The sequence below is a fragment of the Myodes glareolus genome, chromosome 22, assembly GCF_982192425.1.
Source record: "Myodes glareolus chromosome 22, mMyoGla1.1, whole genome shotgun sequence".
In the NCBI taxonomy this organism is placed as follows: Eukaryota; Metazoa; Chordata; class Mammalia; order Rodentia; family Cricetidae; genus Myodes; species Myodes glareolus.
The window spans coordinates 23,765,081-23,787,220 of record NC_142047.1 but is presented as its reverse complement, the minus strand read 5'-3'; the positions used below and the strand labels follow the sequence as shown (position 1 = coordinate 23,787,220).

Below are 22,140 nucleotides of genomic sequence, written 5' to 3'. Positions count from 1 at the left end.
CGCCACCCCCCCATCTGCCAGAGCATGAACCATCATCTAACCCTCACCCAGGTGACAGGTACTGGAGTTTGCATAGGAGCTGCGTTTGGCCAGCCCTTTTGCATCTCAACCGCGCCCGTTATCAAGGGAAACTATTATCTAGTCCCACCAAATGGGACCCTCTGGGCCTGTAGTACCGGCCTAACCCCCTGTGTTTCGGCAATGGTATTCAACCAAACGCATGAATATTGTGTCTTGGTACAAATTTGGCCGCGCATCACGTACCACTCAGATGAGGCGGTCCTCCAATATTATGAATACCTTCCCCGGAGGGAAAGACGGGAAGCTATTACCCTGACCCTGGCCATACTCCTAGGGGTGGGGGGTGTTGCTGCAGGGGTAGGTACGGGGGCCGCCGCTCTAGTGCGCACGGACCAATATATGCTTTTACATCAAGCTATGAATGAGGACCTGAGGGCTCTTGAGAAGTCGGTTAGAACCCTGACGGAATCAGTAGCTTCCCTGTCAGAGGTGGTACTACAAAATAGAAGAGGACTAGATCTGCTCTTTCTAAAGGAGGGAGGCCTTTGTGCGGCTTTAAAGGAAGAATGTTGTTTTTATACTGATAAAACCGGTGTAGTGACTGAAACTCTAGATAAACTAAAGGAAAGGCTAGATAAACGTAAAAAAGAGTTTGAAGCCCAGCAGACATGGTACGAAGGGCTTTGGAACCGATCTCCATGGCTCACCACCCTAATTTCTTCCTTATTGGGACCCATAATTCTTTTAATGTTAATTCTTACGTTCGGCCCTTACATTTTAAATCGGTTGATTCAATTTGTTAAGGATAGACTTTCGGTTGTTCAAGCCCTGGTCTTAACTAGTCAATACCAAAGAGTAAACCAAAGAGAAACAGAGATCCTATAAACACTTGCATAACAGGTTCTTTTTCAAAAAAAAAAAAAAAAAATGGGGAAATGAAAAGGAAAAAGAGAAATATACCACCCTTTGATGCTGGAATGCAGGGCCTTAGAGATAAACAATTCAGGCCCCTTGCTGTAAGGGAGGGGAAGGGAGCCTTTTGTCCTGTGACGGGATGTGAGTCAGGATGTTTACAGTCCACCATCAGGTCTCCAGCTAGGAAGGCAGGAAGAGATAAGAAAAACAGGTAGCACAACCCCCTCCTTGGTATCCAGGTGGGTCTGGACAACCCCCTCCTTGGTATTTAGATGAAAGGTCAAGAATGTGCCACTCAGCTTAGCCTTATTTAAACTGACCAATGAAATGAGTCCCCATAACCACGCTTTTTTGCTTCTGTACCCGCGCTTTTGCTCTCCTATAAGAACCCCTCACCCCCAACCTGGGGGCGCGCAAATCTTCCGAGAGACCTTGCCGCCCCAGGTACCTGTGTATTCAAATAAACCTCTTGCAGTTTGCATCCGTAAGTGTGGCTTCGTCGGGTTTGTGGGTTTGGGGCCTCTCTCGCTAGGAAGACATCCTTCGGGGGTCTTTCAATAGCTAGGTATGGTTCAGTGGGGCAGCACTTGGGGTAGTGTGTTCAAAAGGCCTGAGTTTAATCTCTAGCACTGATAAGAAACAAAATAAAGTAGCAATATAAGTCCAGTTAGAATCACTAACCTCTGCAAATTTCAGGTTGCTGTAGATAAAAGAACATTCTAGTAACTGCTGAGTTGTAGGAACTCCAGCTTTTTCATTTTTTCAAAAAAAATTTGATGGAAATTGCAGTCTTTAACTTTCTGACCTGCTGATCTGGAAGCACACAGAAGGAAATGCACATAAGCCAGTTATCTAACGCCATCTGATGGACCTGAGGCCACAACATCAAATGCTCATGTCCAGCTTTGGATCGTTCACACACCAGGTGAAAGACAATGATTTGGATGAGATAATTAAATGTGCTTATGCAGAAGACCTCATAAACTATTTCTTCTGCCTTATTTATAAATTATTCAAAAGTTCTCTTGCCATCACAAGAAAAATGTAGAATAATATTCCAGTCAAGAAACGCTATATGAACAATAATCAGTCCTTCTCCCTCCAAATCTAGAAAGTAGCAGCTGCTTTTTTTAAAAAAAATTATTTTATGTACATTGGTGTTTTGCCACGGATGTCAGGTCCCCAGGAACTGAAGTTATAGACAGTTGTGAGCACTGCTTTTACTGACTAGAACAAATCCTACAATGTCTCAGTGACAGACTCTTAGACCTTCTAAATCAAACATCTTTACTTCCTAAAATAAAAGCCCTGGAAGGGAGGGTAGGAGGGATGGAGGGAGGGAGGAAGGGAGGGAAAGAGGGAATGGGAGGGAGGGAGGGAGGAAGGGAGGAAGGGAAGAAAGGAGGGCTATTTTCCTAGCAAGTCAAAGCAGGGCAAGGTGTGACTCCCAGGAACCCTAACAACTATCCTCTAGGCTTTCAGCTACCAGTTCCTCTTTAGATGGTCACCCACCAACTTGACAAACACCAGGAAAATGGTCACGGTGAAACATGAGGGTTCAACATCTCCCTTCCCTTACCAGCTTACTAGTTAAAACTCACTCTACTGAGAAAATTTGTTTTTCATCTTTCAGCTTACCGCCTATCTTTTTTACCCAGCTGTCTGGGTTTAGAATCAGATTATTTAAATGTATGTCTAGATTTAAAGAGTTTTAGAAAAAAAACTATTAGCAGTTTTTATCACAAAACTTCTGTAATTCAGGGAGCAGCCTATTGTGATCTTTTTTTTTTTTAGTAAATTTTATTAAATTATAAAAGTTTCCATTTCCACCCACCCTCCCACTCCCCCTACTCCCCCTCCTCCTCCCTCTTCGTCCCCCAGGGCAGTCAGGGTTTCCTGCCCTGTGGGAAGTTCCAGTTCCTTCCCCCTCCCTCCAGGTCCAGGAAGGTGAGTGTCCAAACAGACTGGATCCCCAAAATCCAGTATATGTAGAGGAAACAGGTCCCAGTGTCATAGTCAATGGCTTTTCAGAAAGACTTCGGGCCAGCCACAGTCAGAGAATCCGGCCAAATTCCGAGAATCTGGTTAGATCACGTCCTCGTTCAGTCCCAGTCCAACTGGCCTTGGTAAACTCTCATCAGATCCGTTCCCTTGTATCAGTGGGTGATAGCATCCCTCGCAGTACTGATTTCGTTTTTCATGTTCTTCCTCCTTCTACTCCTCATTTGGACCTCGGGGGGCTCAGTCCGGTGCTCCAATGTGGGTCTCCGACTGTATCGCCGTCCTTCGCCAGATGAAGGATCTGGGACTCTTGTCTATTCCCTACCTCCTGGTGGATAGCTAAATAATCTTCATCAGGTTCATCTTCTTATTTAGCTTCTCTAGGATCACGAATAATAGGCTCAAAGACCTTTAATTATGGTTAGAATCCACTTATGAGTGAATACATACCGTGTTCCTCTTTTTGGGTCTGGCTTACCTCACTCAGTAAAGCGTTTTCTATTTCCATCCATTTGCATGCAAAATTCAAGATGTCATTGTTTTTTACCGCTGAGTAAAACTCTAATGTGTATATGTTCCACACCTTTTTTAACCATTCTTCTATTGAGGGGCACCTAGGCTGTTTCCAGGTTCTGGCTATTACAAATAGTGCTGCTATGAACATAATAGAACAAATGCTTTTGTAGTATGTTAGGGAATCTTTAGGGTATATTCCCAAGAGTGGAATTGCTGGGTCCTGAGGGAGGTTGACTCCCAGTTTCCTGAGAAACCGCCACACTGATTTCCACAGTGGCTGCACGAGTTTGCATTCCCACCAACAATGGATGAGTGTTCCCCCTCACCCCACATCCTCTCCAGCATAGGCTATCGTTGGTGTTTTTGACTTTAGCTATTCTGACAGGTGTAAGATGGTATCTCAAAGTGGTTTTGATTTGCATTTCCCTGATCGCTAAGGAGGTTGAGCATGACCTTAAGTGTCTTCTGGCCATTCGAAGTTCATCTGTTGTGAATTCTCTGTTAAGTTCAGTACCCCATTTTTTAATTGGGTTAATTAGAGTTTTAGTGCCTAGTTTCTTGAGTTCTTTGTATATTTTGGAGATCAGACCTTTGTCTGATGAGGGGTTGGTGAAGATCTTCTCCCAGTCAGAAGGCAGCCTTTTTGTCCTACTGACAGTGTCCTTTGCTTTACAGAAGCTTCCCAGTTTCAGCAGATCCCATTTATTCATTGTTTCTCTTATTGTCTGTGCTGCTGGGGTCCTACTTAGGAAGAGGCCTCCTGTGCCTAAATCTTGTAGACTACTTCCCACTTTCTCTTCTATCAGGTTCAAAGTGGACGGATTAATGTTGATGTCTTTAATCCATTTGGACTTGATTTTTGTGCATGGTGATAGATATGGATCTACTTTCATTTTTTTACAGGTTGACATCCAGTTATGCCAGCACCATTTGTTAAAGATGCTTTCCTTCTTCCATTGTATACCTTTAGCTCCCTTGTCGAAAATTAGGTGTTCATAAGTTTGTGGGTTAATATCTGGGTCTTCTATTCGATTCCATAGGTCGACTTCTCTGTTCTTATGCCAATACCAAGCTGTTTTCAATACTGTAGCTCTATAATAGAGTTTGAAGTCAGGGATGGTAATGCCTCCAGAAGTTCTTTTATTGTATAAGATTGTTTTGGCTATCCTGGGTTTTTTTGTTTTGCCATATAAACTTGATTATTGTTCTCTCAAGGTCTGTGAAGAAGTTTGATGGGATTTTGATGGGGATTGCATTGAATCTATAGATTGCTTTTGGTAGAATTGCCATTTTTACTATGTTCATTCTCCCAATCCAAGAGCAGGGGAGGTCTTTCCATTTTCTGGTATCCTCCTCAATTTCTTTCTTCAAAGACTTAAAGTTTTTGTCAAATAGGTCTTTCACTTCCTTGGTTAGAGTAACCCCAAGATATTTTATGCTATTTGTGGCTATCATGAAAGGTGATGCTTCTCTGATTTCCCTCTCTGCTTCTTTATCCTTTGTGTATAGGAGGGCCACTGATTTTTTGGAGTTGATCTTGTATCCTGCCACGTTACTAAAGGTGTTTATCAGCTGTAGGAGTTCTTTGGTAGAGTTTTTGGGGTCGCTTATGTAAACTATCATATCGTCAGCAAATAACGAAAGTTTAACTTCATCCTTTCCAATACGAATCCCCTTGATCTCCTTATGCTGTCTTATTGCTATTGCTAGAACTTCAAGCACTATATTGAAGAGGTATGGAGAGAGTGGACAGCCTTGTCGCGTTCCTGATTTTAGTGGAAAGGCTTTGAGTTTCTCTCCATTCAGTTTGATGTTAGCTGTCGGCTTGCTGTATATTGCTTTTATTATATTTACCTATTGTGATCTTCAGCTGCCCCAAGCAAATTATGTCTTGAATTTACAAAACATAAAATCTGGTAACTAGCTAGAGCACTCTTGAGGACTCAAAGCTAACAAGAACAGATTATAATCCAAGAAACTAGCAGTTATTCTAGAATAACATTTTAATTGGTTGTTGATGACTACAAAAAAATCATAGAAAAATTCATAATTAAAAATAGCATAGAAGAGAAAACAAAAATAACGGAGGTAAAAAAATCACACCTAGAAAAATCAAGGATGGCCAGGAGAGGCATGGCAGCTAGTGAATGGAGGAAGAGATGCATAGTGTCCTAACACTGTAGCAGAAAACTGGGAGGAACAACAGCCACTCAAAACTCACTTCCAGGGCCAGGCATGGTGGTGCACACCTTTAATCCTAGCAATCAGGAGACAGAGGCAGGTGGATCTCTGTAAGTTCGAGGCCAGCCTGATACAAAGCAAGTTTCAGGACAGTCAGGGCTATATAGAGAAACCTGTCTCAAAAAAATCAAACCTAAAACAAACAAACAAAAACAACAACAAAAATCACTCCTAAAATCATATGCACAGGCAAGTTCTTTTAACCATAAAGAACAAAGTATGTCAGTCACAAAAAATGGATACAACTGGAAATAAACATACTAAACAAATTAAACCAGTCCCATAAAGAGAAACAATGTATGTTTTCTCTCATTTATGGTTCCTAGATTTTCTACTGATAGATAAAAAGCATTAATTTGTATATGACGTGAAAGTAGACGTGATGCTGCCTAAGGAACAAAGGAACTATGAGGAGGGAGACAGGGAAAGGGACAGAAGCAATGGAGGTACAGGGGAAACATACTCAGTATACAATATGGAGTTTATGAAAACTTTAGGAAATGATAAAAATAATTTAAAAACTCCACGGCTAGTGTTTTAGAAGTCTGGAAACCTACAGAATCAAAACCAAGTTGTGAAACTGTAGCAAGCCATGCTAGTTGGGTTGTATTTTCCACTAGGGACAATCCAAGGGCACAAGAATATGAATTTGGTAACTTTTAAAAAGTGGATATTGACACTTTACAAATATTACTATAAAAACACTCATGGATTGGTGTGGTTTGGACCTGTCTTTGTGGTGCAGACCATAATAGGTGGGTCCTGAGGTCCTATACTCATTCCAAAATCCTGCAGCTCCATGATGAGCCTGTGAAGCTTGTGACGTCACTGCCCAGCCACAAGGAGCCTGGTCGCCCTGCCTTGATATTCTTGTTACTCTTGCTTTGGTCTGACCTTTCTTTTCTTGCTCTGCCCCCAACTCCTTCCTTTTAGGATGAGAAGCCAACCCTGTGCCACTATAAGCTGGAAGTATCAAACTTGTTTGTTGGTCTTTCAGGAACTCATGGTTTAAAAGACTATTTTTGAACAGTGTTGGAACATTAAAAATTATGGAAACTTCTGAAGTTAGAATGAATGTATTCTGCATTGAAGATGACCAAGAACCTATCGGGACAAAGAGTAGAAAGTAATAGCTTTAAAATCGTATGTTTAAGTCAGGTGTGGTGAAGCATACATTTAATTTCAGCACTCAGGAGACAGAGGCAGGCTGATCTCTGTGAGTCTGAGGTCAGTCTGGTCTACAAAGTGAATTCCAGGACAGACAGCAGCCAAGACTGTTACACAAAGAAAGCCTGTCTCAAAAAACTTGGGGCCTAAGAGACAGAGAGTTCAGCCACTAAAAAAACTAAGGCTCACACTGCAATGGCAGTGAAAAAGAAGGTCTACTTCTGATGCTTCTAGACAGCTTGAGACCTACCTTATTTTTAACAATGGTTCGACTCTTAAAATATCATGAAACAGGACACTTAGAAATTCTTCAGGATCTAGGAGAAAACAAACAAACAAAAAAACCTAAGTGAATCAGAGAGAAAATTTAAAAACCATTCTATTCTTTAGGAGAGACATATTTCTACAATGAAATTAATTTCATTCATGTAATATTATTTTAAATAAAAGTTACTTAGTTCAGGTTCTCTTGGCAAGGAAAAACTTATAATAAACATTACCTTTTCATTTGTTGTCATGTTGTCATATATTAACAGAATGTACTCATTCACACACAGTGAAATCATTTTTATGTCTTTTGGGGATTCAGTAGAATAATACCTGATATATGCCCTATTTTTTTCTTCTATTTAAGTACTAGCCATGTGTATAAATGCCACAGCTGGTTATAGTATACTGTTAACAAACTTAAATTCAGGAGTTGAATCTGAGCAAATTCTTCAGTTGTGAGTAGACAGAAGTGCTGGCCAGCTGCTCCAGAGCCCCTTTCAACAGGGAGCACAGTGAGAAACTGAGCGCTGGGGACACTCCCTGTCACAGGAAGAGAAGCAGCTCCAAACAGCACTGCTGGGGACAAGGGCAGCTCTTTACTTGGTCATCTTCTGGAGAGCCAGTTGGCTGGTCTCTTAAAGACTTCTTTCACATCACATCACTTTAGAAGAATCACAAAATCAGGAGAAATATGCATGTCACATAGAAAAGAAACTTTTTCATATTTTTGCAGTGCTGAGAATCAAACTTAAGGCCTCTTACATACTCTACCACTGAGTACACTTCTAGTCCTCTCAAATAATTCTAACTTAAATTTAATCCTCTAAACTAAAATAGGTATATTTCAGGAAATAATTATCTTTCAAGTTATTTTCAATGCATATATTATAAATTAAAAAGGTCACCTTTTTCTTTAGACGTAAATCCTGATCCAGCGTCAACTTTGTCAAGTATTTTCCTCAGTTTCATAGTTTTTGTGGCACACACATATCCATATCTGTTGACAAAAGTGAATTAACTGACACTGGCACAGTGAGTTATATGACACATCTTAATAACCAAATACTTTTCATACAATTCTAACATGTTAAAAAAATAGATAAGACATTTATTTTTAAGAAACAACTGTAGGCTTCTTACAGAAGTTTGAAAAGTGAAAGTCTGAGAATCAGAGTTGTTCCCAGATACTATTAAACACCTTAAAAACAACTACCATGTACTAATACAATTCTGAACTTTTTATGAAGCCTGGGTGAAGCGATTTTTAAATGGCATTTGCTTATTATATTAAAACACTTATTTTATAAAATAGGATATACAAGAAAACAGTAAACAGAACACCAACTAAAGACAAAACACATGTCTTCTACTTACATTCTCAGAGGCTTGACTATTTCTGTCCTTAGAATCTCTTGGGTCTCACTATAATACTCTACATCATTCTTTTCTTTGGGTCGAAGTAACACAGTATCCAGGACAGAACTAAAAGCAAATAAGCTGCCAAAGAAAAGAATATTTTCCTCATGTTATAAAAACAATAATATTTGAGAAAGATTCTTAAAGGAGTAGGAAGGGGCAAAGGGATAAAGTGTAGGGAACCACTGGTATAAGAACTCATGAACAGACAGCACAGGCCCTGTGCTCAGCACCCAGAGACCCTGCAGATCCGGACCAGAAACACCAAGGCTGCACCATACACGTGAAGGTTGAAAACACGCCAGAGAACATTGGGAAAGAAGCTTGTTTACATAAACCAAGAGAGGCCTGGAAATCGGTCACACACACACAGACAACATAGGGAGAAAGTCAGACTGGTCAAGACCAGATCAGACTAGTCAGGACACATTCATCTCATTATCATAAGATAGGCATTTTCTTAAAATAACTTCTGAGTGATTAGCAATCAAAATTTGCTGGTATCAAAGAAAATAAATTTAGTTAAAATTAATTTTTATCAGTAAATCTAAGGAATATTATAGTAATGCTTGCTTGTTTGTTTAATCAAAAGTATTCCACCAACGAAAAGACCCACCTTTATTCTGTTCTCTACTTTTAAAATTCTAACATCCATACTAACTTCCTAACTCTTGTGGCACAGCCTACAGAGTGGCAGATCCAGTTAATTTAACTGGCAATGCACAACGCTTACCGCTACAGATTTAATCTTTATAGCCTAATGATCCTTGCTGTTCAACTTGATCCACTTTAGGGAAAACTACACAAAGGAGGGCAACAGTGATCCCATGGAAAGTAATTTTTAATATTAAGAATTTTTATGATCATCTCGATATTCCAGAACACACGCAGCACGCAATGCCAATAGCTTGCTGCAGGTTACTTGGCACACGTGCAATCATCTACATTGGAGACAGATGTCCTCAGAGTATCTGTTCACTCATTATTCATTGCAGTATTTTTAGATTAGTGATTTGGATATAGGAATAGGATATGAAATTCTTTAGTCACTAAGGACCAAATCTCATGATCTTTCCTAACTCTGTCAGTTTCTCTACTTAAAGGCATCTGGCACCTTCTTTCACACACACACACATACATACCTGTCTCCCTTCTACCCCACACAGCACTACATACACTTACTGCAGAAAATAGGAACTTACCAGAATAAAGTTGAGTCTAAGTAGCAAGAATTGTAATAGCCCTGGATGCCTTTCTTTTTTCCAGTCATTATCTTTAAACCTTCTTTATCCATCTTTGGTGGAGTAATTTCTTCCACTACTTTACTTAAGTAGGCTCCAAATGCTGAAAAGATAAAAAATAAAAATAATTCTTTTAAATCACGACAGTATATATTCATATGCATGTACATATATATCATTTAAAGTATATTTTGGCATCTTCTGCGTTTTTTTTTACTTCAGTTAACTGATATTTATCTGGACTTATAAAAATGTGATTATTCACTTTCAACATCATTCCTGTCATATAGAGTTTAGAAAATTAAGTCAATTAAGCATCTGTCAAAGAATATTTTGTTACTAGTCCACAATGTTTCATTTCCAAGGATAAAAAGAAAACACGTTTCCAAAATACTCTTCAACACTAAGAAAAATGTTTTTCATAAAGATGGTTTCCCTATTTCCCTCCTGCTTGACTCTCACTATGGTTAAGGGAAAGGCCAGCATCAGCAAGCTAGTGACAATGAGAAGAATTGTCCTCCATCTGTCAAGTCAACTGCATCCCCAGACGGCATCAGATTTCTTCATGAGGACATCCTGAATGAGGGACTTAAATAGACGCGGAGGGAAAGTTATTGCTAAAGGGACCACATTTTCATTTCTACCACCCATACTGCCAAAAATTTAATGTCTATAATCAATGAAAGAGAAGAAAAAACACTGCCTTTCACTCTTTAGATCCTAAACACTTTTCCTAACTCTTCTTTCAACATATCTCCTCTTAGGACAACTCTCTTATGCACCAAGTAAGAATCTTTACCAACTTCGAAACTCGATGAACACTGGCAAGTAAATGACTCATTTAACACTGTCACCTCAGGTACTGAACAGTAGCCAGAAGCAGTCATTCCAGATGGGTAAATACACTAAAAGTATCCAATTACCTAAAGAATTACATCTTTCAATTTGCTTAGAGACAGCCTGCAAGGACGCAAACCTAGCGTCAGCTTTGCAGTTCTTCAGCTTCACGAACAGGGCCTTCTTCCGGGCCTTCTTCCGGGCGCAGGAGAAATAGCGCGAGCCCCTGAGCGTGCCATCTGTGCAGCCTGCACGTGTGTGTTCCTGAAACAGAAAGGTTTTGGTATGTGTTACACCGGGAAGAGCTATGGAGTTTTCACCTTTTCTGAATTTCTTTTTCAAATCTTTTCTGAACAGAACAGCACCAAGGAAAAGGGACTGACTAACTGGTGCTTTGGCCCTCAGCTGGTGGTTTAAGAAAGTAATTCTTTAGCCCTCCAGGAAGTATTTGATGCATTTCCTTTCAAAATACATGCTTAGAACTTCCCTGGTTTACTGAGTTTCCCTGAGCCATTTCAAAAGTATTAAAATCAAGGGGCAGGAGTAGATAAATTAACTAGTTCCTCACCAGCAAGAAGACAAGTGAAAAAAAAATTAAAAACTATATTCAGGTAATAGCTAAATTTATTCAAGTTTTCCCTCCTGGTTGTGAAATATCACACAATATGCTTTTTTCAGACCCCAAAATAAAACCTCCCCCTCCCAAAGACTCCAAACATGATGATTAATTTTAAAGTCAGTAACATCCCTGAACTGACTGCAATGGGAGGAGGCTAAGGAATAAGAAGGAAAGCTGATCACTGGACTTTCTTTGCTGCATTCTGTTTGGATGTGGAGACTACATGTTCTAGCCTAAAAATCAATCTATTCCTTGACCACAAACAAACATGAGGAATAAGTGGGCGAGAGCCTGAGGAATGGCAAAGGGTAAAGGTAAGCAATACTATAATATTTCCTCTACTACTGGCTTTTTTTTGAGAAAAAATAACTTCCCAAGAAATTATCTAATAGAGGAAAACCTAGTTTTAAAACCTCATGAAGAAAAGTTGTAGATTTCAAGCCAAAATAAATTACCAGTTCCAGTCCAGCTAGCACGTCACTGAGCCCAGGCGGCTGGCCAATCCAACGGGTAACCCCATAGATTGGGTGATTCTTTTTCACTTCAGCCAGTGAGCCCACCTCTAGGCCGTATGCATTACCAGAAGAGATGGGCAAGGGCGGGTTCTGCTGGACAGGTGTACTGTTCAGCTCGCCCATCACAGACTTCACTGACAATGACAGTGGCTTGTGAGGAATGCTGTCGTTAGTATTGGGCGTCTTGATCAGGCTGAACGGTAGAGAGTGAAATGCGTTCTCGCTGCATAAGGAGTTCATGGAAGGAGATTGTGGTGGAGATGATGAATGTCCAAAATCTGGAGACAGCTCTGTAAGTGACTTTGCAGGGTCTTCTACAACTATGAAAAATTGTCCTTAATTAGAAAAGGCTGTTCAAGAACATTAAATATAACGGCATCTCTAAAAACAATACAAAGTTCTAGTGTAACTGATCACATGATCCCTTTGCAAGTCTGCTTCAAAGCACTGTAAAACTTCTATCTTAACACTCTGGGGGCTGGAGAGATGGCTCAGAGTTTAAGAGCATTGCCTGCTCTTCCAAAGGTCCTGAGTTCAATTCCCAGCAACCACATGGTGGCTAACAACCATCTGTAATGGGGTCTGGTGCCCTCTTCTGGCCTGCAGGCTTACACACAGACAGAATACTGAATACATAATAAATAAATCTTTCAAATAAAAAAATACATTTAAAACACTCTGACTACAACTTCAAACAGGCAAGGAGCTATATCTATTTTATTCTTTGTCATTGTAGCCTGAGAATGTCTCAATAACTATTTCCTGAACAGATGAAGGAAATAAATACATGAAAGGAGAATGATATCTAAGAAACAAGGAAAGGTAGGATGTTTTAAAGAAAGAAAAGATAGGCAAGTCTTTAAATGAGTCACTTCATTTCTAGAAACAGTTGATCCTAAGCAGATGTATTAAGAGATAAGAACAGACTGCTGGGCATAGTGGTATACACTTTTAATCTCAACACTCAGGAACCAGAGGCAGGTGAGTCTCTGTGAGTTCGAGGCCAGTCTGGTCAACAGAACAAGTTCTAGGACAGCCAGGACTATTATACAGAGAAACCCTGTCTCGGGTATAAAAACAAAGCAAAACAAAACCCAGACTACTAACATATTTCAGCTGTATCCTCAACCCTAATAACAGTGTAGTTCAAACTATGTTTAATATTTTAGTTCAGCATTATTGTCATATTAGCAATGATCTCTTCACTGTTTCCAAAATTAACAAATACTGATGAAAAAGTCATTTCCCCTTACATATTAAACAGAGGGTATCACTATAAAGAGGACTAAAATTATAGATTACCTTCATCAATGTACCATTGATTTTTGGATTTGGATTGTTGTTGTGAGTCAACAGATAATCCATTTAAGGTATAAAATAATTCAGAATTGCTTTTACTTCCAGAGTCTGAGGTAGATCCTATGGAACAAAAAAAAGTTTTGTTTTTTTTTAAAAAGCCAATATGTTACAAAAAGAAACTTTACAAATAAATTAACATGTGTATGGTATAACAACTGCTCACACAACTAATATACATATACATAGTATTGTATTGTCTTCGTCATTAAAAGTTTAGCAATTAGTCAACACAGAAGAGAGTAGGAGTTATAAAATTAATATAAAAATTAGCCATTGATATTAAAGCTCTAAGAAACCATTCTGGTGGTCAGTGGTGACACAAGCCTTTAATCCCAGCACTTAGTAGAGGCAGGCAGATCTGAGTTTGAGGCCATCCTGGTCTATTGAGCAAGTTCAGGACACTACAGACTGTCTAAAGAAACCTGGACTCAAAAAAAAAATCATTCCATGTAGTCTATTTTTCAATGTCACCTTTACTTCAATTTGATGAAATTACTGGCTCACAAATTTAACCTCTATCACTCATACCATATAACAGTGGTTTTCCACCTTCCTAATTCTGCCACCCTTTAACACAATACCTCATGCTGTGGCAAACCCCAACCAGAAAATTATTTTCGTTGTTACTTCACAACTGCAATTTTGCCACTGTTATGAATTGTAATATAAATATCTTTGTTTTCCAATGGTCTTAAATGACCCCAATAAAAGGGTCATTCAAACCCCAAAAGGGTCACGACCCACAGGATGAAACCCCATTGCAGTCAACAAAAGAACATCCAGCAGTGTTATAGAACCTAGACATACACACAGTTCTTTCACCAAGGTTTGTGAAGTGCATTCTACGATGGTCACATGATGAGGGATTCCCCTCTGCATGCTGTGAATACCATGAGTTAATAAAGAAATTGGCTTGGCCTGATAGAGTAGAACAGAACTAGGTGGGGAAAACTAAACTGAATGTTGGGAGAAAGAAGCACAGGGTCAGTGAGAAGCCATGTAGCCCCACTGGAGACACCGGAACATTACCCGGTAAGCCACAGCCTCACGGCAATACATAGATTAATGGAGATGGGTTAATTTAAGATGAGTTAGCCAGAAATATGCTTACGCTATTGGCCAAACAGTATTGCAAATAATATGGTTTCTGTGTGATTATTTTGGGGCTGAGCAGCTGGGAACAAACAAGAGGTCTCATACAATAGTCACAAAAAAAAAAACCAAACTGCCGAATGATGCACTTCTCAGAACTCATCCCATTAATAAGTGACTCATGATTGTAATTCCCCTTCATAAACTTCAAATGTGATAATACAAATTGATGAACAAATTAAGTTAAAAAACATTCAGGTTTAGGGTGGGTATGTGGCTCAGTAGCAGAGTCCTATATTAGTTTGTGCAAGATGCTAGATTTGATGCAAGCACCCAAAAATAAATAAATAAAATAATAAAAAATAAAAAAGTAATTTCAGTGTCTGGAACAATACCTGAGTAATAAAGTACTTGCCTAGCTTATAAGGTTTTGTTGACTTTGATCCCCAACAATACAAAATAAATAATTTATTTTTTTTAGATTTACAATATAAACATCTTAGAATTTTATTAACACAATTTCTTGTTCTTTGCAGTTTACCCTGTGCCCTCGGTAGAAATGTTGTGGAATATTCGGCCTGTTCCTGTCAATGGCCTGACAATGCAGCCCACGACCCACATGACCAGTGGTACTTTCCTCCTTTCAGGAGAAGGCCATGATCAGCTCAAGCACCAAGACTATGAAGCCCAATGACAAGAAGACATATGACTTTGAGTCTAGCATCTCTCATGCACTGCTTGAGCTGGAGATGAACTCAGATCTCAAGGCACAGCTTGGAAACTCAGTATCACCCACCACAGCCAAGGAAACTGAAGCTGGTGATGGTCAGAAAGCAATCTTTATTTTAGCACCAGTTTCTCAGCAGAAATCTTTTCAGAAAATCCAAGTCTGGCTGGTTCATGAATTAGAGAAAAAGTTTAGTGGCAAGCATGCAGTCTTCACTGCTCGAGGAAGATTCTGCCCAAGCCAACTCAGAAAAAATGTACAAAAACAAGCAAAAAAGCACCCAAAAGTGGCACCCTGGCAGCTGTACATGACACCATCCTTGGGGACTTGTTCTTCCCAAGTGAAACTGTGGATAGTCCATGTGAATGGATGGCAGTCAGCTCCTAAAGGTTCATTTAGACAAAGCTCAGCAGAACAAGCAGAACACAGGTCGAAACTTTTCCTGATATGTACTAGAAGCCCACGGGCAAGGATGTTAATCTGGAATTCCCAGAGTTTCAGTCATAAAGAAAATAAGTGAATTAAGTGCCATTCATAGTCAAAAAAATAGTAATAAAAGTTCTTAATTTTCCCATGTCTAAAAAAACAAAACACCATAATTTCTCACAAATGATATTTATTGCAGAACAAATTATACTAGAGATTAATTATGTGGGTCTTGATAACTAGATGTAATATAAGTTGAATTTCAAAATGCTAAGTCAAACTTATTTCTCTTCCAGAAACTTCCCCATGATACTGGTAGAGAACATGTAATTCTCATTCTGTTAGCTTCCACATACCTCATAGGTTTATAGCTGCAGTCCTTAACCTGTAGGTAGCGACCCCTTTGGGGGTCACATGTCAGACATCCTGCATATCAGATATTTATATTATGATCATAACAGTAGCAAAATACAGTTATGAAGTAGCAGCAATGTTTGGGGATCACCACAACACGAGGAACTGTATTAAAGGGTCACAACATTAGGAAAGTTGAGAACCATTGGTTTATAGGGTGACTGATAAATAAGGAGAAATTATACCTGCATCACAAACAGTTACAGACACTTCCCTGCTTCTGTATTAACTACAAGGACACTTCATAGTGATCAGTAGGAATTCGACAGCACATAGTGAAGCCAACTGTTTTTTAATGTAAAGCAAAAAGCTCTGCACCCCATAACTTAACTCATACTTTATGTGGGGCACCTGTAGCCAGCTACTCAGAAAGCTGATCACCAGAGTCCAGAAGTTTAAAGTCAGCACAGGAAACTTAGCAAGGCGCTCAACCACAAACAAGAAATCTATAGCTTTTTTATACCTGAGAGTAGTGATCTTATGGTATCTTTTCTCTGTGTGTGACATGTGGGTTTGTCTGCAGGTGTGTGTGTGTGTGTGTGTGTGTGTGTGTGTGTGTGTGTGTGTGTGTGTTAGTCCTCAAGAGCCATCTTGTTGACTTTTGTTTTCTTTTGAAGAGCTTCTCCATTAGCCTGAAATTTGTCAATTAAGATAGGCATGCTGGCCGGCTAGTAATAGCTAGCAAGTCTCAGTACTTTCCATGTCTCCATGTCCCTAGAATCAGGTCCAAAGGAAACTCTATTTCCTCCAACCCCAAAGGACTATAGGAGGATTTCTGGCTGTTAGACAAAAAGCACTCCTTAGGAACCTGTGAAGTCAATTCCTCTCTACCAAAAGGAGTCATTTCCCTAATCACTGGCAGAAGAGACATGATTATCTGTAGCATCTATTAGCATTAGCAAAGTACATTCTAGCCTCCAGGTCCCACCAACATCACAAGTACCTGTTACACATTTCACAGCCCATCCTAGCTTTTCTCACCTCTTCCCTACCTAAAATTCCCTTCACCTCATGGGCTTCCCCACCCTCAGCTACCCATTTGTTCTCCATATAAAGGCAAGACGTCCCCCTGCCCCACTATTCTCACTTCTCTTGCAGATAGTCCTGGTCATGTCCAATCCTTCCTTCCTCCCTCCCTCCCTCCCTCCCTCCCTTTCTCTAGGGTTTTTCCACTGGAACTTGCTCTGTCAACCAGGCTGGCCTTGAACACAGAGATCCACCTACCTTTGCCTCCTGAGTGCTGGGATTGAAAGCATATAACACTGCTGGCTGTTCTCTCTCTCTCTCTCTCTCTCTCTCTCTCTCACCCAAATAAAAATCTCCCTCCACAACTCATAGGCTGGTCATTTCGGTGGTTTCTTTACTACATCCCCACTTAAAATCATGTACATAAAATTTTAGTTTACATAAAGTGTAGGAACAAATTATATGTATACATACGTGTACACATATATGTGTATATATACACATGTATGTATGTATATATATATAATAACATATAGCTTATTTAACATCTTGGAGAATCAGATTATCATGTAGACTACCAAGAATGTCCTCCATACCTGTAACCTTTGGTTTATTATGACCATTTGAACCTTTGTCACCAACACCTCTTGACATAAAGGCAAGTTTGTGAGGCCTCCTTTCCGGTGTCATGCTCTCTGAAACAGTAAACACACTTTTAAAATATATATGGAAGAAAAATAGCATAAAAAACCAAATCTTTTCTAACAAAAAAAAGCACAGTGGCTGGAGAGATGGCTCAGAGGTTAAGGACCCTGACTGTTCTTCCAGGCGTCCTGATTCAATTCCCAGCAGCCACATGGTGGCTCACAACCATCTGTAATGAGGTCTGATGCCCTCTTCTGACCTGCAGGCATACACATAGACAGAACATTGCATACATAATAAATAAATAAATAAATAAATATATTTTTTATAAAAGCACAATCTTTATAGTCTTACAGATTCTCTTTAAAGACTCCACAACTGATAAGTAATTTCTCAGGTGAAAAAAAAAACAACAACATTGTACTAAAATGTAATTTCTGTAAGAAAGTATAATCATCAGTTATCAAAATGCTTTAATTTTTGAAAATTTATTCGAATGCAGTCAATTTTATTTGAAGTTTTAAAAAGCTTTAAAGAAAACCTTATTCATATTTTTTGTTACATTTTCCAGATCAGCATGCCCAGCACAACCCTACACATTACAGTGTTTTATACTCAAGCATTTATGGAGGGTGCCAAGATAAACATGGACAACTTATTTACTGTAAGAACTGGAGCCTTTACATGCCCACGTGCCTGGATAACCTCTAAACAATGTGATGCACTAAACTGACTTCATAAAACTTTCTCAGCCACCCAAGTAAGTATGCTGGATAAGTGTATTTCACAGAACACAGCTTGATAAAAACCTGGGTAGGAGACAAATCAGAGTTAGGAATGCACTCAATACTAAGTATGTGTCCACCTTTAAACACATCATGCACTAAGAATAACACAGATAAGTATACAAACAAATGCAAACAGGAAAAGCAGAGAATTACACACCAATCAATGATGCAGAAAGCCAGAGATACAGAACTAAATTTTTTGAAGAAAGCATTCCAAGTTTCACTTCAAAGCACAGGTAACAAAAAGTTCTGGCAAACTTCTTTTAAATTCAAAGATTTTACTAAATATTAAAACCTGGTAACACTCATTCGACACTCATAACACGGATCAAATAAAACAGAAGAGTCAAGATGAAAGGCTTCCCCTCGGAAAGTTTAACAGCACATCCATGAAGTGCAATACAATTGCTGAGCCTATACCTGATAAAGCTGTTATCAGCCAAAACAGTGTCACACACAGTGGAATTTTGAGGACAAAAAGAAAAAAATAAGAAAATTTTTATATTTTAAACATAAAGGGTAACAAAATAAAAGAGTCATACTGAATTAACTGTATGTCAATAATGCTTGATATCTTTTTTTTCATGGCTGGAGGAGAAGGAAAATATATATTAAACTATATATCTTAAACACTTCAAAATATGATCAAATAGAATCCTGAGATATCATTTCAATTAAAAATATACTGACTAACCATAATTTTAAAAATGATACAATGAAAGAAATACTATAAATGTTTTATGACATTACCATTCAGATATTTACAAATGTCATCTATGACAGTTTTTGTAGAAAAAAATAACTCTTTATTACTGGAGGAAGGTTCCAAACTAGAGCATATAAGCTGACTAAAGATAGCTAATGCCCACTGTCAATTGTAACTAAGAGTATGTAACTCCATGTGAAAAGAGATCACAGCCATATGGATACCACAATATATGGATATTGCACAGGCTAGGTCATTGTAACAAATGCAGCCCGGGGCCTCCCTTTGTACTCTGTCAAGATGGCTAAGCAAATTATCCCCAAAAGGAATGAGGCATGATGCCAGCTCTGCTAGTGATGCTGGAGGTGATGCTCCAAGTTCTACGAGTGTGAAAACTGTAATGATCCCTCCACCAAAGACTTTAGGGGATAGGGTCTGTTTGGATGGAAGCTTCACCCCAGTCCCTGGCATCCATATATCCAAAGAGTCTGAAATGTTCAGATGGAAGTACCACCCTGAGCCCCCTCCTCCCCATGCTTCAGACCAGACTCCACCCCAAGAAAGCCCACCAAACCATGACCCCTCCCCAGAGATGCTCAAGACCATTCCTACAGGGTGTTTAAACTTCTCCCCAGAGAACACACACGTGGGTTTCTAGTCTTCCTTTCCCTTCTTCTCTCTAGGGGGCTGGAAAGTCATCTGGTAGCATGGTACCTTTCAAACCTGGGCTTTTTCTAATTTGATTTGATTTGGTCTGATTCTGATTATTGTGTCAGCAGAGAGGCTTGTCGAGGTGCAGAAACTTTTCAGGGTCAAACATCAGCTTTGAGGAATAGGACATCCCAACAGGATTCCATGTGGTGAGAAGGGTCACACAGCACATCTATTTTGCCCAAAACAATGATATAACCAATATTTCCTAATACTTTGTCAAACCTATGTTTATAATCTAAAATAACTTGGATAATAAAGCAAATTTGGCTTAATGGCTTAAATCTGAAGAACTTACCAACAGAGGAAGCAGTGAACAAAGTGAGGAATAAATTTAACAATTTGTAAAATTGAAATTATGATTAAAGATATTCAAGAAAATAAGATAAGACAACCCAGCACACCAAAATGCATACAGCAACCCTATCCATAATGACTGGGGGCTGAAAACAATCTATTCTGTAGAACAGACAAACTGATTAAAGGCACATAAAATTGTGAGCTGGAAGTATGGGTCAGTGATAGAGCACTTGCCAGCATGCTCAAAGTCCAGGGTCAACCCTTGCACAAAACCAAGCCAAAACAAAACTTCTAAGGGATCATTTCTAGAGCTTACTAAAAATACTATCTATTAATACAATGTACTCCTACATAGCAATAAAATGGAACAAACTACTGCTATACACAACAACATGACCACTGTGCTGAACAAAAGAAACCAGACCTCAAGTATACACAGAATATATACAGAAGGACTGCTTTCAAAATGGTAAATCTAAGAACTTAAGTTATTATTCTTGTTGAGTCTAGAAGAAAAAAAAAGGTCTTTTAAAGATTCTGAAAGTCCTAACAAAAAAGAGTGAGTAAGTCTATAAATTTCAATAGTTCATTAAATTGACAGTGGTTGTTTAAAATGATGGATTGCTCAACATCATTAGTTACAGAGCACAAGTCAGATCCAAATGAGAATTTAACATGTGCAAAAAAATGAGGGTATTAGAAAACCTGGTGCCAGGCATGCTATGCAGACCAATTATCTTTAAAAATCTCTCTAAGATTGGATGATTAATCAGAGTAATTATTTTATATAATTGTGTATAATAATTATATCTGTATGGGATCTCACAGGTAACATTAGAGTTGCCTGCTAAGTTCTGATACTTGAAACCATCCTTCCTTTGGACTCTGTCTTCCATGACCAGAAGTCCGGCCAATATAGAAGAAATTCCAGAATAGGCAAACTTGGAGACAGAAAGCAGACTCACAGTTGTCAAGATCTAGATGGAAGCTACTGCTGAACACGGGAAACAGGGTTTCTAGCTAGGATAGTAAAAACAGTCCTTGAGCTAGATGACAGCAACAATGTATAATATCCTAAATGTACTTAACATTGATGAATTATGCTTTAGTAGAGGAACAGTACTGAGATATAAATTATATTTCATGTTTTAAAACTAATAAAAACTTCCAAATATGGAACTAAGTAGAAGTTGTTGGATTTAATCCCAAAAGTAAACCATGTGATGAAGTTAAGACAAAGTAAAGACTAGGAAGAAGCTTTTCTTAGGGTTGAGATGTACTGGTGTATGGCTATATTATCAATTATATTGCTACAAAACCGTTACCATTTTTAAAGGTCATGAACTATGAAGACATGCAACACAAAGAAAAAAAACTGATTGGGAAAGATACAAAAAGAAATTATGAGCTTGGGATCAGCCTCAGGAGGAAAGGGTCCCTCTAAATGACTTCCTTTTCAAATTTCTGTGAATGTGCACATACAGTGTAGTCTGAGTTGTTGATAGTTGCGTTATACTCTTAACCTTCACAACGACAGACACAGCTCAATGCATTACTTTAAATGCATTACTCAAAGAAACGCATACTTTAGGAGTATCACAAATTGACATACTTCATCACAACTTTACAAACCTGGATGTGCTGTCACAGCAGCTTTAATGCTTTGGACCGTCAGGAACAGCAGTGCACAGAGGGACACTTTTACAGCAGGGTGAAGCAAAGGTTTCCAGATACCAACAGTAAGAAATATTTCACTGGGGAGAATTCTTCCCAAATCTCACCAACTGTTCAGCTGCTCCGAAAACAATCTTTCCTACGTGCTAGAACTGTTCATTCTGTCCCACAAATGGATGTAATTGGGCAAGAAAAAAATAAATAAACTAAGGAACTAAAGGAGACACTGTCACGCTTTTTCCCCTCAAGAAAAGAATGTTGATGATACAAAATATAGATGAAGGCTTATTCAAATATACCAAATTAATTTTCACTTAAATAATTTTACTTTTTCAAAGTCTATTTGCAAGTTTTATTTTGTTGGCAAATACGTGTAATTTATGTGTACAAAAGCAGTATCATTCCTAATTATCTACTAATCAAGGTTTATGAATATCAATAGCTATGAAAGAGAAAAAGCATTCTCTTCCTTTCTTACCACTGCTCTAACCCAGCAATAATATCAACGACAAGCAGGAATCTTGAAGATCTTGACAAGGGACTCCCAAGTCACAAAACTCAAGTTTTGTGTTT

General features: G+C 38.9%; 1 protein-coding gene and 1 pseudogene across 1 annotated transcript in view; one reads left to right on the top strand and one right to left on the bottom strand.

Moving 5' to 3' along the window:
• The window catches only part of LOC146890295 (ubiquitin carboxyl-terminal hydrolase CYLD-like), a 43,648-nt gene that overhangs the window by 13,330 nt on the left and 8,178 nt on the right, over positions 1–22,140 (bottom strand). Inside the window, 10 exon segments of the mRNA XM_087900431.1 lie at positions 1,618–1,700; positions 1,703–1,749; positions 7,112–7,178; positions 8,037–8,128; positions 8,506–8,628; positions 9,750–9,891; positions 10,712–10,889; positions 11,700–12,079; positions 13,062–13,178; positions 17,340–17,455. Of these exon segments, the coding sequence (XP_087756557.1) occupies positions 1,618–1,700; positions 1,703–1,749; positions 7,112–7,178; positions 8,037–8,128; positions 8,506–8,628; positions 9,750–9,891; positions 10,712–10,889; positions 11,700–12,079; positions 13,062–13,178; positions 17,340–17,455 (1,345 nt within the window).
• LOC148118490 (small ribosomal subunit protein eS7 pseudogene) lies at positions 14,755–15,813 on the top strand (annotated as a pseudogene).